Here is a 16,004-nt window from a genome sequence, read left to right as displayed (position 1 = left end):
GAATTAAAAGCAGCTGTCCTATTTCAGGTGACACGTGACATCTTTTCCTTTCTCCACATGACACAGTCATGAAGGATACTTCACTTAGCAGAGGTCTTTAAGGAGTATTTATAGAAAAATCAGAATCTGATCCTTTAATCTCTACAAGGTCTCTAAAAAGAAAGACATTGAACACCTTTTTAACATTTTAAAATAGATAAATAGAACAATTTATAGATGCAGGTTTTCAAGTGAGAGACCTTTAACCTGAAGTTAATATCCCAAAGACCTCTAAGATTCTACAGAATCTCTCTTATAAGCATGTAAAAATAGCAACACTGACTGAATAGGTGAGATATCAGTGTGAATTTGCTCCTGCTGGTTGCAATTTCTAAAGACTATCAAATGAGTTCAGCATGGACACTTGTTGCAGACCTTGCTGTAGAGTAAGGTTTAGAAATAAATAAATAAATAAACCAGTATAGCCCTTAACTGCTGTTTATTAAAAAGAAAAAAAAAGCATTACTGAGTAATTTGCAAGTACTGTACTTGCCAAATGAACTATGCACAAGACAAGAAAGCTGCAATACAGTTGCAGTGATAAGTTATTTTTTATTTTACAAAAAGTAGCTGCCTTGAAGAGAAATTAAAATAACATTGCTTGCTTTCTAATCCTTTTTTTTTAACCTTTTATTTTGGGGAATGAAAAAAATCCTTAGCAAGACAGATACATTACATTTCTTCATGGTCATTCAGAACAAATTACAGCAAATATACACACAAATACTGAGGCCAAACACAGGCAATAAATTTTACATATTGCTATGAAAAGTTGCAAGATGCTGCTTGGCTTTCAAGGGCCTAGATGGCAGTGTAGTTCTTAGTGTAATTAGTCAATTTGATCTTCTCTGGGAAGATAATATTAACTGACAGGTTTTCCCCATTGTTAGATTTCAGAAAAAAGTTCTTTTTCTTGCGCAGGAGATGACTATATTTGGCATTAGCAAGCCACATTTCACATTTTGAAAAGAAAACAATCCCAGTTGTACCCAAGACAACAAGACATGTAAGCAAGCCCAGCACAACAAAACATATCACCTGGCTTCTACTCAGTAAGGGATCTGCATTCTGAATTGTTTCTTTCACTGTTATTTTCAGGATTTCTTGTTGTTGATGCACTGATCTATGGTGAGCTTTTGAGAGTGGCTTGTAATTCTGCATATGCTTTGTCTCCATATTCGTTCCAGAGAGGCTTGTGTTTTTGCTGGGATGTTTGCAGGTCACGCCAACAAATTCTGGTTTACAGATGCACTCGAACCCTCCCTGGGGATGCTCACTGCAAGTGCCTCCATTCTCACATGGGCCACTTGCACAGAAAGTGACACGGCTGCTGCAGAGCTTTCCTGTATAGCCATGGGGACAAGAACAGCTGAAACCCACACCAACATCTGTGCATGTTCCTCCATTCTCACACGGGCTGGATTCGCAGTCGTCTCTATCTATTTCACAGAAGTTGCCAGCGAAACCAGAAGGGCATAGACAGGAAGCATGGGGTGCAAAACCATTGTCATCAATGCATGTTCCTCCATTCTGGCAGGGAGAACTAGGATACATGGCAAACACAGACACAAAATTGAAGTCCAAAGGAAGAAACTATTAGGAAACACTTTATATAATAAAAAGAGCTGTTTTTCTTTGAAGAGCCAATTCCAAATGCAAATCCACTGAAGTCAGTGAAGCTGAATAAAAAATGAGTTTGTTCAACAGCATTGTCAATACAGATCATAATATCTTCTGCTGACCCTTTGGGCAGGATTAGTACACCAGTATATAAATTCAACCCAATGAGCTGTGAAGGGATTTAAAATTATTTCAAACATTTATTCAAATTAAGGTTCTCACTATTTTCATATACTTGGATCTAATTAGCTGAGCAACTATTCAGACAGGAGAGAACAAAGATACGAGCAGCCATGGCTGCTTCCTTTCTACCTGATTATTCCTAAAATATTGTATTGGCAGAGCAAAACAGTGCCATAGCAGCTAGGTGTAAAGCTGATTGTTTTTATTCTGCCTGTCTGTGTTCCATGACATAAACAATTTAGAAGCAAACAGATACTTTCCTATAAACTGCTGTTTCGCCAAAGATTTTGATAGATACAATTGTAACAAAAAATATCAGTGAGAGAATTTCAGCCTGGGAAAAGACAGCATAATGAGAGTAGGACAATAGGAAACCAAGTATTTCTACAAACTCTTTTAGTACTTCCCAACTAGGAGCCTGATAATATGTTTTAGGTGCCATAAATTAACTGAGAGATCTTTTCTATCTTTACAATGCAACTGTGCCTTACTGAGTAATGCCAAGAGATGAGGCCACCACTGACTGGCACAAATGTTTCAGTTCAAGGGATCTATGCAAAGTGCTCTTGCTCCTTTACCTGTCCCTGCTGGCTGACAAGGGTCCCTGAGTCCCAGGTTAATAAATAAACCTCAAATCCTCAAACTTTCATGGCAGTTCATCACACATCAGCAAAGCTTTTAAAACTCACTTTGTAAAATATGAAAAATACTTGGTAAAGTTTAGGACAAACCTCTTTGACAACAAAACTTTTCTGGATACTTATGCATCCCTGAAGACATACAGCAGAGTACTGTCTGATAGTTGAAAAGTCCAAGCTGTTATTTAAGGCCTTCCACTTACAGGGTAAAGTCCCAGGGGTAATGAAGATCACAGCTTCAGATAGAGACATTTCACATATGCAGCAGACAGTAGCAACAGGCTGTTATGGAATTCCATGGTGGGACACAGAGATTCAGAAGATCTGTTGATGTCTGGCTGAGATGACTGTGAAAGAGGTGTAAGCAAATGGTCCCTGATCACCGGTCAGAACAAGGCTGGGCTTGTCACCATTGCTCTGGGACTACCTTTGGTAGAGATTGCTCCAAGCACCTCTGGCTTCACTGGGGACTGAAACACTCAGCAGCCACCCATCAGGAGAGACTGAACATTCTGGCAGAGGAATCACCTGTCTGTTTTCTGCAGCTTCCACATTAACTACTCTGTTCTCTAGTACTGTTCTTGGTAAAAAGGCACTAAAAGAACATATTGGAAGTCTGGGAGCAGTATTAGGAAAGCAAAACTGGGCTTTGACATAAGACATGGTTAGTGATAACTTGAGGTAAGTAATTCCAACATATTAACCAGGCACTATGTCTTTTTAAGCAAAATATGGAAATTGGAGTTATACAGTCCTTCAGTGGTTATGGCTGTCTTGGAGAACCTAGAACCCTCCCTTAGCTTTACAGGTCCCATGGAAAATTGGACAACCTGGTTTGTCCAATGAAAATGTGTAGTAGTTTGAAGTTTCATGCCTGGGTTGAATCTCAGTACTTTCTAGGGAAATGGGAAGAAATTGTTGGAGAACATAAGTTCTGAATTTTTTCCTTTTTCTGAAATTTTCAGAAATGTAAAATATTGAAATAAAAAACAGTTAAGGGGAAAAATGCAGAATCATGAAAATTTTCTTTATTTTTTAATAACAGAGTCGCATTTGCCTATTTCAAATATGTTTCAATAAATAAAGCCTTAATATTAATTTCCTTGAATAAATTCTTCTACTCTGCATTTTTGGCATTTAACACAGCAAGGTGCTGTACATTAAGGGTTAGTTGTAGGAAGCATTCCATACCATTCTTCTTTGCTTCCCAAATAGCCTGGTTTCTTTTTCTAGCAGAAAGTACCACTCACTGCTCTGCTTCAAAGATGAAGCCTCCAAACATCACACAGAGATCACTGCTGCAGATACATGTAAACAGACTACAATAAACACTTTGATTTGTGAATTATCCTGGTTCCATCTGTGAATATGAACAAAGAAGCCAGCAGTAATGCTCAGTAATATCAACATTTTTAACATTACCACTGAGGTAGAGAGGAATTGAGAGGAAGTGGGATGTGAATGAAATGGCACCATCTGATGAGGTCTCTTTCTACAATGTGGGATGCACCCTTTGGTGGACTGTGAAATATTTAGCAGACATGGAGTGCTTATGCTGACAACAGTTGTCTTTTTGAACTAAATGTACATTTGCAGAGCCTGCTGCTCATTTTCCTGAAAAAGACAGCTTCCTAGAGAAAAAGAATCACTGCTTCAAGTATGTTGCTTTCTTCAGAAAAATTTTTCACAATTTCCAGGCTAGTTCATCAGCATTCAGTCCAAAAACAGAGTGCCAACACAAAAAAAAGGAGTTTCTGCAATTTAAAACCATAAGGTGTTTAAGGAAGTACATGGAACTAATCTTTATTATTTTGTTGATGCTGTATTTTTGGAACTCACTTGTTTTTTGGGATAACTAGCATCTATGTCCACACTGAATTACTGAAATATTTGGTCTACAGGTGAAAATCAGAAAAACTTATTCACATCTCCCATACTAGGCAAGTAGCTTGGATTTGAATCATGGCTCTTTCAAGGAACTTAAATTTCCCTGCTGTCAATGAAGAAAAATAGGCAAATCAGAGTAGCTATCTTAGAGTAAACCCAGAAAAAACTGTGAGAGTATCCTCCAAATAAAGGTGATGACAAAAAAATTCTACTGACATGAAGTTGTGAAAGAATGGCAATTCTTGCCAGAGAGAGTGAGAGATGTTAATGTTCCTTAAACAAGAGTCGACAAGTCTTCAGGAAGATTCAGTCATAAGGTAAATCTGAATACTCATAATTATCTATCACTGAGCAAAAAGAGAACCAGAGGGTATCCATATAGAGCTAGAGATCAGAAGGCAATCTCCTAAAAGAAAACTGATTTTAGAGTGATAGTTTTACCAAGTTTGTATCCACCAAAAAGGCATTCTGTATGTTTACGGGATCAGAACTTTGATGAGCTAGAAGACAGCAAATGCTTCTAGATTTGAACAGAAACCCAAATTCACATTTTCTCTAGCACTGAAAGGTCTTCCTTTTTTTTCAAGCAGTTCTACTAGTGACTTTGCTGGAATTTCTTTAGCCTGTGTCCATTGCCTCTTGAGCTTTAATTGGGCACCTCAATGAGAAGTCTGGCTCTGTCATCTTTGCTTCCCCCCATCAGGTACTCCTACACAATGGACAAGTTCCTGAGAGCCTGCTCTTCTCCAGGCTAAATGACCCAGCTCTCAGTATCTCTTTATAGGAGAGATGTTCCCTTTCTTTAATCATATCCATGGCCCTTCACTGGACTCACTCCAGTATGGCTGTGTCCTTTTTATATTGGTGCCCTAGATTGCCAAGCAAACTGTATTCTATTTGCCATCTGCATGGCAGTTGTGTTCTGTTAAGTGGGCAGTTTTCCTTATCTCTTCCACAACCACTCCTCTCTCTGGGGAGACATCTTCTGATAACAGGCTATTGAATGTCACTGCCTGACTGATAAGATCTAAAGCATCCCATTGTGAGATGCTCCATCCAGAAGGAGGAGCCAGGTATTCTACCCAGATATAATCTTGAGTTCTGGAAAACCAGCATGGCTTTCTCCACTGGATTTCTCAGATAAACAGCTGCCTCTTCCACTGGATCTTCAGAAGAAGACTACACCTTTCTACAGGATCCCTGCTCCAACAGAACCACACCTGACATTCCAGGAGGGCTGCAGCCACAATTCCAATTGGACTGCTACCAACACCCTGACGAAGAGGTTGTCAGGGTGTGTTCTGACTCTGTCAGTATTGTTTTAGTTTACTGCATTGTTTATTTTATTTTTTTATTTTCTTCCCTAATAAAGAACTGTTATTCCTGCTCCCATATGTTTGCCTGAGAGTCCCCCTTAATTTCAAATTTATAACAATTCTGAGGGATGGGATTTACATTTTTCCATTTCAGGGGAGGCTCCTGCCTTCCTTAGTAGATGCCTGGCTTTCCAAACCAAGACAATTTGTTAGCCCAGAACTGGACTGAGCACTCCAGATGTGCCTCAGCAAGACTGAGCAGAGGGGAGGGATCACCTCCCTCAACCTACTGTCACTACTACAACCTACTGTTCTTAATGTCCCATTTATTTTAAAGAATAGAGAGCAGTGGTCTCCCTGCTCTGATGGAAGTGAGATTGTCTCCTTCAGTTAACTGTGGGCACATTATCATATGTTGGTTAAGAAAAAATGCAAACTGGTGGGCTAGGTGTTTTCACCCAGACAGCTTCTGTAATAACTGCTGTTCTTATTGGGCTGTGTATAAATTATCCCTCACTAGAGATGAGAGCACAGGATGGGAGTCACTTCAAGTTTTTTACAAAAATCATGAGCAGGCATAAATTCACCACAATAAAATGTGCAAATTAGCACTTTTAGTACTCAGATTGTGCACAGAAAACCACACTGATAATCTCTTAAATCTTTAAAATATTAATAGATCAGATGTGTAAAGTTTGATAATATCAGCAACTATCAGAAGCATTGTGTATTTTAACACAGATATACTTCCACGTAGCAAAGAATTCTGAATAATAGAAGTGTAGATTTTAAATGCGTGTCAGAAATCAATATTTACCCATTAATAATGCAGGGTCCTTTCTTGAGATGGCAGTTTTTTCCTGTAAATCCCTGGGCACACAGACAAATATATCCTCCATCACCAGTCTCTATACACGTTGAATTATTGGTGCAGGGCTTTGCTGAACATGGGTGAATATCTGTTTAAAAATACCCAACAGGCCTTGATTAATCTAATGAGAAAGAGTTAGTAAATGGTATACAATACTTCAAATAAAATATAGCTTTAGCAATACTTCACCCTGCATTTTATAAATTGTGATCGATTCCCCCCCTTTGTTAAAATGGAATTCAGATTGTTCAACTATTGCAAGCAATTTCAGCTTATTTCTAGCTCTTTCTAGCTCCTGCTTGCAAAATGTGTTTGAATTGCTCCATTCTATAAATAAGTAGTATTAGAAATAAAATTAGTGTGGGACAAAGAACTTCTAGATAGTCTAGCCATTCTTTCACAATCTTGGCTTCTCCATGAGCAGAATTCTGATAAAACAATCAGGAATTGGGAATTCTCCCTGCCCATATCATTATGTGCTTATGAACAAATGTTTCATACAAACAGAAATCATCAATTTACAAAAAAATCTGTTAAAATTTCATTTTCTGGCTGGGCTACATTCAACCCTTATATAACTGTACCAGAACACAGAGCTGTATGATGTCTGGACCCAAAGTCACACATTTTCTTTGCAACTGCCCTGCTGGGCCACTTCCCACTCAAATGATTACTGAATTTTTTAGAATAATTAAAACTAAATAAACAAACAAGTGGATATTTTAGCAAGCTACTGCAGCAGCTGCAGAGAGGTGCTGACTGGAAGGTATTTGATGCCTCACACACACATATGCACACTTTCTAAGGCGATGAAAAGGGATTTAAGGGCATTTATATTTTACTTTCCATAGCATAACATGAAATTTAGATGCTATCATGAGGTATTGCAAAATTTTAACCACAGAAAACAACAGCCTTAGCTTTCAAATACAATCTTCCCTGGATAAAAGGTTCTATTTCCTAATGCATTAGCCTGTTCTCATTGCAAGACAACTCAGTATGCATTTTGAGTATAAACTGCAATTTTCACAAGGACCAAAATAATCTTTTTGAAGCAGTATTGTTTGCCAGCTATTTTCAAAGACTCTAAAGGCAGCAATAAAGCATGTACTTTGATGGAGAAGAAAACATGAACTTTGATGCAGGAGCATGGAAACTCTCTGAAATACATATATGGATAGGTATGTGTGTATATATATATATATATATATACATATACAGATTACTGTCAATAATTTATGTCAGGTATTTAACTTTAAAATACATCTTAAAAGGGTGTTGCACCAGGTTCTTTTAAAATATAATACATAAATATCCTCAATTAGCCCATTTTCTCTATTTTATTTTACCTCTCAAAAGGACAACCACCAAGTGGTAACAGATGAAAATGCAAAAACAGGATGTTACACTAATGCATATATTATGAGTGGCCTCAATCATATTACCCATAATTAATAGTTCCATCAAACAAAGTTGTGCAGTGCATGAAGCAATCACTGAGTGTTTTTATGAGGAAGATATGCTCAGGTGTAGTTTGTCACAGGACAATTTTTAGCCCCTGTCTCATGCAGGCATTAGAGACCCCACCTGTGCTCTCTGATGAGTTTGCCAACATGTGGCCTTGGCGAAGCACTCTGGTGACAAGTAGTACAATTTACTCCCAGCTCACACTGTGTGTTGGCTTTTTAGGCCAATTGAGGCCAGGATTCCAGTAGGAGGTCATGGACCTGCTAACATGACGGTGTAGGCACAGCCGGGGGTGACAGGCTGACAGATCTGATTTAGCAAGCTGGATCAAACACTCTGACTGGGCTCTCATTTTTCTCCTGGAAACAAATTGACTCAATTGATTTTCCCTTTGTTATGGGCAGTGTTTGATGAGGTTCCTGTACTGTGCAGTGTATATCAGCTGCAGAGGGAAACTCTGTGCTGTGCAGCCTGGCTCCAGGGGTGCATGCGCCGGATTTCAAGGCTGTGTTTCCACAAGATGAGAGGATGCCATGGCATCATGGAGCCAGTTGGACAAGCTCTATTGCAAACTGGTTAACCAGCAGTGTTAACACCATGACCAACTCACAGATGTTTTCCTTCAAGCGACTTGTCTGTCCATGTGACTGCAATAATAGCCACAAATGCTACCACTTATTCTGCTCTATGTGTTTACAGTGGATCAAGCCCAACCCATAACCTGCATGCCTCTAAATTACTAGGAAGGTCATTCTTGGATTAAACTGAGAACCAGGCTGCCTGTATTAAAAAGAGCTACACAATCAGAGTCATTAGCAAACCAATTGGTGATCTACAACTACTCCAGAAAGGAAGTTCCATGATCAAAGCCAAGGAGATCATATACATATTCTAACTCTTCTACAAAACAGAAGAAGTATCATCACCAGTCCAAATCATCTTTTTTCCTCCCATGCTTAGCAAGCAAATAAAGTTCTAAGACTATATCTCTGTTTTAGAAGTATTTCAGTTTTTTGTAGTGGCCAAGGGATCTCAGATCCTTCCACAGTTTTCCACTCTATGTTTTTCCTTACTGTTTCCTAACCTGATCAAGTTTCATTTAATGATACCTGTAAATTAACTGTAGCTACCTGTAATGACTTTATACAGGCAGGAAACTGACACCAACTTTTGGCAGAGGATGATGAGATCAGGGGCTGAGCAATAACCCATTTGAGGTTTCAGTGCTTTATTGGGTTGGGATAACAATTTCTATTAACTTTCCAGTAGGAAGAAGATGAGGAGGAACACCCTTCTCTTGATCTCTTATGGCAAATAATGCATTTAGAGTAGATAAAACCACTGAGATGAAAGACTATCAACATAACATTGCTGCAGATGAAAAAATAGTTATCCTTTTGGCTGAAAATTCTCAGCAGGTCTTCATGGGGATCTGCAAAGAAGACTCTGAGATCACTCTGAGTGTTGAGAGAAAAAATAGTTCCTGCACATAAGCAAGGGATAGTTTTTTGGTATTATAGGACTACCTTAGTGAGTATGTGTTAAAATAACGTTTTTTCATAAAGATGTGGGTTCAATTTTCAATGCATTCTTTTGCATTCTAAGTAGCAATTGCAAGAAGGAAACATTGCAAGGCTCAGAATTGCAAAGATATATTAGTACTAAGAAATTCAGCTATGCAATTAAAGCTTTTAGAAGTATCTGTGAAGATGCTACCTCTAAAAATGTGGAACTTTTTATTCACTGCTAAGGAACAGAACTGAGCCTCCTAAGGTGGCAGAGGGGGGATTGTTCTGGGCAGCTTTAGAAATCTCTGATTGTAGATCAGAGAAGGACTCATTCCTCCTCATTAACTGTAAAGAGAATCTAGGTGTCTGTCTCAGGTACAAATGCATTTGTGAGATGCATCCAGAACAACATCTGAGAGTTTAGAGTCACATCTGCACCAGAGATATCACCACTGCTACCACAGCTCCTGCAAACATACCAGGAGTGACTTTAGGAAGCCTCTCTCTGCTCATGTGTGCAGTCAGTGAGTTCAGGCTGCAAAACCTGGTGAGTAAATGAGTAAATGAATACCTGAGAACCTTGCACCAAATTCCATGTCACTGCAAGGATGTGACCTAAAACCTTCTGATTCTTTTAGTCATCTTGAAAATCTTATGCTGTTCAATCTGTCATCAATCGCCACTTTGGCTGTGTACTGGAGATCTCATGCATGCTCTATAAATTATGACCCATATAACAACAAAAGCCTAAAGGCATGAAGAGGAAATGAGGCCCTGGACACTTGTCCTCTCCCAGCTGCAGCTGTGTGGGCTGAGCAGTGCATGCTCCTGGATGCTCATGAGGTTTCCATCCTGTCAGATCTCTCTGAACGTTTGCCTGTGTCAGCCAAAATAAACCATCTCAACAAAGGCCAATTCTTCACCTTGCTCATGCTAAGCTGGAGAACTGAGGGGGAAATGGCAGCCTGTTCAGGAAGAACTTTTTCTCAGTTATAGTAATATAACTATATATATATATATATATAAAATGTGCTACATAAATATTTAAACTTATTTAATATATACAAGATAACTTGTATTTTGATTAGAAGGGCTTGATTAGAATGACAAGAAGGGAGCAGTTTTTTGTTGGCCTTGTCCCTGATAATTACTGTTTAAAATATAATGAATTTACACTTGGCTCACATATATGCCCAATTACAAAAGATACTGCATTGCTTCTGCCTACACTATTATGGAAGTTCGAGGTTTATGTGCTGCTGCCCAGAATCTCCTCATTATCTGGAGCTAACATTCAGTATTTTAAAATTAGTTCTCCAGAAGGACTTTGCGTGTCTCCAACACCAGATGGGGCTGCTTCCCCTCACTTATTCAAGGAGAGAAAAGGATGTGCAAACCTATGTCACAGAGGCTGCCAACCCAGCCCTCCTCACAGATGCACTGCCAGGGCTTGGCACAGCTGCCGTGCAAGCACCCAGGGAAAGGAACACACTGATTACAGAGTGCACCCTGCCAGCCAGGTTGACACCTGAAAGAGATAAAAGACAAGACAGAAACAGAGTTTATTTTTAATAACTATAATTACAAGGATGCCTCCCTTTTTGGTTCACAAATGCACAACAAATAAACTTTTGCATACCAAATTTTACCATTTGAACAAAAGCATACCATTGGTGCTTCTGGAATACTAGAAGCTGTTTATGTGAAGAAAATAATTTCATTCAGCAAGAAAAAAATCCCAACTAATCAATGTAAATACTTCATACTGTAAGAAGTAAACGAAACAGGTATCTAAATATCCATGCTTTCCAGTTACTGTATCCTAATAGAGTTCTGTTTCATTACAGTTCCATATTTTCAGAGACCAAACCATTTCAGTTTCTATCTGTCTTACCAGGACTACGAATTATTGAAGCTGACCACTCCTGTGCCAATACCCCAATCTGACAGATCTTTTTACCTGCATTCACTGGGAAATTCACAGAATCCATTCTCTGGATGGCAGCCAGCTTTGCAGGTCACGCCTGGAAGAAGAGATTTATAACATCAAACCAGAAAAATCAGCACAAAAAACCCCTATACACATGTATCATATCCTATACACATTACAATGGTTTGAAAAATCCCAATCTGTAAAATGTTCCTTTTCTTTTTTCTTCAGACACATTTTTGCATCGTAAAATTATAAATTAACCTAATCTGGAATGTGTTAAAGAATGTTCCTATAGAGTAAGTGAAATGACATAGAGAATTAATGGCAAAAAAATACAAAGTTACTTTAGCACACCAAAAGTGTATGTAATATTCCTACACACCATTTTAAAGGGGTAATGCCAGAGCAGATTCACGGATGTTGTTTCACAACATGCCACTCCAAATGCATTGTTTCACAACTACTTGAAACACAAGTACTTTTAGTCAGAAAAAAAAAAAAAATCCATTTAAAACTACTTACAATAAAAGTGCTGAATTCATTTCAATCCTACCTCTGATGAAAGTAACCATTTTCATTAAATCATGAATAAATAACGCAAGTTAAGGAGAAGAGACCTCGGTCGCAGTTTTTGTTCTGTTTGTTTGCTTGCTTAAGCATTTGCACCAAGCATCCCTCTAAAAGATCCCCGCTAGCCACTGACACCCTGCGCCAGCGCCAGAGAAACGCGCTCCGTCCGCTGCCAAGGAAAATCTTCCCGACCACACGAGCATCTCTGGCTGGAGCGAGGGCTGGCGACGCCCAGGGACTCCGGGAGGGCTCCGGGAGAGCTCCCGCCATCGCCGCTGCCCCGCGGCCCCGGCAAACTCCCAAAACTTTCCCAAGTCGCCTCCGTTCCCGAGCCCGGCGGGCAGAGGGTGCCGGCGTCCTTACCTGGGGCTGCGGGGAGCACGAGGGGCAGCAGGCAGCAGCAGCAGCCGAGGATGCCGGCGGCGCGCAGCCCCATGGCCGGGCCGGGGCCGCTCCGCTCCCCGCGGCGCTCGGCGGACGCGGGGCCGGGCAGGCGGCAGCCCCCGCCCGCAGCGCCGCCGGGCTCGGGCGGACGGGGCGGGAGCAGGGAGGGACGGAGGGCGGGGAGGGCTGCCCGCCTCCACCCGCGGGCGGGGAGCTGCGCACCGCGCCGGGCAGACCCCGGCCGACGCCGCCGAAGCGGAGCCGCGCACCTCCAGCTGCAACAGCACCTCCAGCTGCAACAGCACCTCCAGCTGCAACAGCACCTCCAGCACCTCCAGCTGCTCCAGCCGCTCCAGCACCTCCAGCAGCTTCAGCACCTCAGCTGCTCCAGCGCCTCCAGCAGCTCCAGCTGCTCCAGCTGCTCCAGCAGCTCAGCCCCTGCAGCGGGCGAGGGGAGGAATCCTGTAGGGGCGCGGGAGAAGGGAGGTCTGGGGCGAGGGGGAGTGTTAAGCACGCCTCTGGTCTCCTTGAAACTTAGTCGGGCTGTCCGCGAAGACCTAATTTGGGGCTTGTCTTCAGAAGTCTAAGGAATTCTCAGTCATTCCCATCAGAGCTCCAATACTTTCAGGAAAGACTCAGTGAAGGCAGGGAAAGTATAATACTGTTCTGGTTCTGAGGCTTGAGAATTCAAAAAAGACCCCACCAAAACGCCCCTAAGTGTACCTTTAGCAGTCACAGAACAAATCAAGAAAAAGCATTAGTTTTACCACAAGGCACTTTAAATTCGGCATTTTATTCTGTGACTGTACATTTCTCTTTTGTATCTCTTCATTCCTCCTTTGTGCTGTCCCTTAAGGAAATAGATTGGCTATTTCTTATTCTTTGTGTTCCTTCTAGTTCATTGTTTTCTTTTAAAGAAGTTCTGCCTTGTTTTTAGGATTCCTGAAGGGCCTGTTTTTTTGCCTGCTGATGCAGAGCTTTCTTCCCTGAGACCTCATTTACTAATTTGCCTGCCTTTATGGGAAGCAACTAGAGATCCTTATACCATGGTGAGAAAACTACAATGGGCTAATTCAAGATTACCTGCTTGAAAATGCACACTGGAAAATGCTCATTAGCTTCAGATTGTCCATGTAGCAGCATTTCAAGACAGTGATGTCATGTAGGTTTAAAAAGTTTGCTGCTAGCAATGCTGCCTTTTAGTTTTAACCAAGAGTGGAGGAAGTGAAGGACAGAAAAAGGAAGAGTAGAAAATGAGGGCTGGGTTAAAAGAGACCACTCAGGGAGTGAGGTGTGAGAGGCAGACACTGCTTCTTCTAGGTCCTCCAGAAGCTTTGGTATGTGAGATGAGCTATGCCTGTCTGACTCCATAGGCACAGATTGCATCCCTGCCTTTTCTGCTTGTCTTGCTTTCCTTTTACTGAAACATTTACTGTTTTGAAAAGATTACTGTGCCTCACAGCTTTTGCTGTAGCTCACCAGACCAAGCTTTGCTGGGGTATTGTCAATGGCACCCTAGAGAATGTGGAGTGCTAACGATGACTGCTTAATCCTTCACCCTGCCCTTCTGTGAGCCTGTGCTTCTGTAGGGTAAATAGCAGCAGTGCTTTGTCTGTTCACTTTGCTTTTATTCTTAGTTATTTGTTCACACTCAGGTTGTGATAGGTCCAAGGTTGCTTATTCTTCCCTGAATTGGTAAGTTCGCTGCTTGCTGACGTAGAAGCCCTGCCAGGTTAGACCTTTTTTGCATTTTTGGACCAAGACCTGGGTAGTTAAAAGGGTTCCAAGGATTCTGTCATTTCTGTGATACTCCACTATTACCATGACCAACTGGTAAAGGAAGGCTTTAATCCTTCTGCCTTCTATCCTAGAAATTTCTCCTTGTATTCTTTCCTCAGACCCTAAGAGTAAAGAATCTGTAGAATTCATAGGTTTTATTCATACACTCATCAATGTCAAATTATCTTCTCTAATTTGCATTGTAAATAGGGGCTCTGACATATGACACATCTATTTTCTGAGATAACTACTGAATACCTGCTGTATTGTTCAAAATCGACATCTTACAAAAGATCACTAGGAAAATCTGCTTCTCACAATGCTATGTACAATGTTGTAATAGCCATTGCAAACTTCAATTTATGTATTTTTCTCGCTTTTCAGGCTTTTTAAAATTGATACACTGTTAAGCAAAAACTACCTAATTTTTAGAACAACTCTACTTCTTACTCTCCTGTGTCTTAGGGATGCCTCAGATTACTGAAAATATGAATTTTTTTAATTTTCCCATGTCTTCTGCTTTCTTCAACTGTTATCTAAGCAAAACTTGCTAATTTTATTTCTAAGAGGCCATAATCCTTTTCTTTTAGAGTAGAGTCTCTCTGTTGGAACAGAATCTGCCCAGGTACTAATCCAAAAATAATTTCAGAACAGAAACCCAGCATTCTGTAAATCCAGGCTAATTCTCTTCTCTCCCCTCCTTCCACCTGAGTAAACCAAGCTGAAAATCATTTTTACTTGGCTTGTTTACTGCCAAAAGCACTCTGATCCAAACCTCCATTGTCTCCATAATACTTCTTGAAAATTACAGTAACTGTGTTCTATGTTTCAGATCTTAGTGATTTCTACTCAGGATAACCTTAATTTTTTTTACATTTTTGGGTCTTTCCATTAGAAATTGGAAAGAATCTCATGTAATACATGTCTGGGTATGGAGATCATTCAAGGTATAAAGACTGCACTTATTTCTTCACCTAAATATACTTGAGTGGTGAGTAAGATTGAGAAGCACTGGTCTAGTGATCTCCTAACTGTGATTATTGGGAAACAGATAGTTTCATGAAAATCCTGTGAGATTTCCTTTGGAACTGATTATAGGAATCAGGCGCATCATCCAAGAAATTGACAGCAACAACTGAATCAAGAAAAAAGTCTTTAAGGATCCTTGTCCAGAAACTAATAAAATACTTCATTTGTTCCAAGAAAATGGCACACAATTATCCTTCATTCTTAGACAGGAATAAGAAGCATGGTTCATGGACTGAAATAATGGAAAAGGCAGATTGAGATTGAGAATTAAACTTGGCAAGAACTTCCTCTTGCACACTGAACATAGAAACAGAGCTCTTCATCCTTGTGGTCAGCAATGTGCAAGGAACTTTGCAAAGTCTGAAAATGCAGAAACAGCAAGAAATACTTGAAGCTATGTCCTGGCTAGGAGCTCTTGTACTCCCAAGATCCTGATTGCCTACTACTCTAATATATTTTGACTGAAGAGAAGTACAATCACAGTTTTATTTCATTGTTGCAAGAATCTGAGGATGGAGAATCTGCATCAGTGACAAGAAACACAAAGCAATTAATTGGTTTTACAGCTCCTCAGGGTCCCTGAAAACTCTGGTAGCTGGAATCTGAGGCTATCAGCAGTGTCACAAAGAAAGCATAAACCAAATGAGACCTCACATGATGGGATGAAATAAGTTTGATTAATTTGGACTACCCTTATACATATTGCAAAGGGAAAGGGAAAATATCAATTACAGGGCAGTGCCACCTGCCTGGCACTTTGTGAATTACTGTATCAGAAAC

At 40.4% G+C, this 16,004-nt stretch overlaps 1 protein-coding gene across 1 annotated transcript; it reads right to left on the bottom strand.

Annotated features, from left to right (window-relative positions):
• Positions 1 to 461: 461 nt before the first annotated feature.
• Positions 462 to 12,687, bottom strand: DLK1 (delta like non-canonical Notch ligand 1). Its single transcript, XM_036383790.2, has 5 exons — positions 12,396 to 12,687; positions 11,490 to 11,553; positions 10,927 to 11,057; positions 6,501 to 6,642; positions 462 to 1,582 (listed from the first exon to the last, which is right to left on the bottom strand). The coding sequence occupies exons 1-5, from the start codon at positions 12,466 to 12,468 to the stop codon at positions 841 to 843; spliced, it is 1,152 nt and encodes a 383-aa protein (XP_036239683.1). The 5' UTR covers positions 12,469 to 12,687; the 3' UTR covers positions 462 to 840.
• Between the last annotated feature and the right edge of the window lie 3,317 nt (positions 12,688 to 16,004).

The sequence above is a fragment of the Molothrus ater genome, chromosome 6 (assembly GCF_012460135.2).
Source record: "Molothrus ater isolate BHLD 08-10-18 breed brown headed cowbird chromosome 6, BPBGC_Mater_1.1, whole genome shotgun sequence".
NCBI lineage: Eukaryota > Metazoa > Chordata > Aves > Passeriformes > Icteridae > Molothrus > Molothrus ater.
Note: the sequence above shows the minus strand (reverse complement) of the source record. Positions and strands in the feature narration are given on the sequence as shown.

What these genes read in the sequence shown, in the direction of transcription:
- DLK1 (XM_036383790.2), bottom strand. Translation starts at nt 12,468, where the DNA reads ATGGGGCTGCGCGCCGCCGGCATCCTCGGCTGCTGCTGCTGCCTGCTG. An exon ending in CGTGCTCCCCGCAGCCCCAG is followed by an intron (nt 11,554 to 12,395) that starts GTAAGGACGCCG and finishes CTCTTCTTCCAG; the next exon opens with GCGTGACCTGCAAAGCTGGC. An exon ending in GAATTTCCCAGTGAATGCAG is followed by an intron (nt 11,058 to 11,489) that starts GTAAAAAGATCT and finishes TATCTCTTTCAG; the next exon opens with GTGTCAACCTGGCTGGCAGG.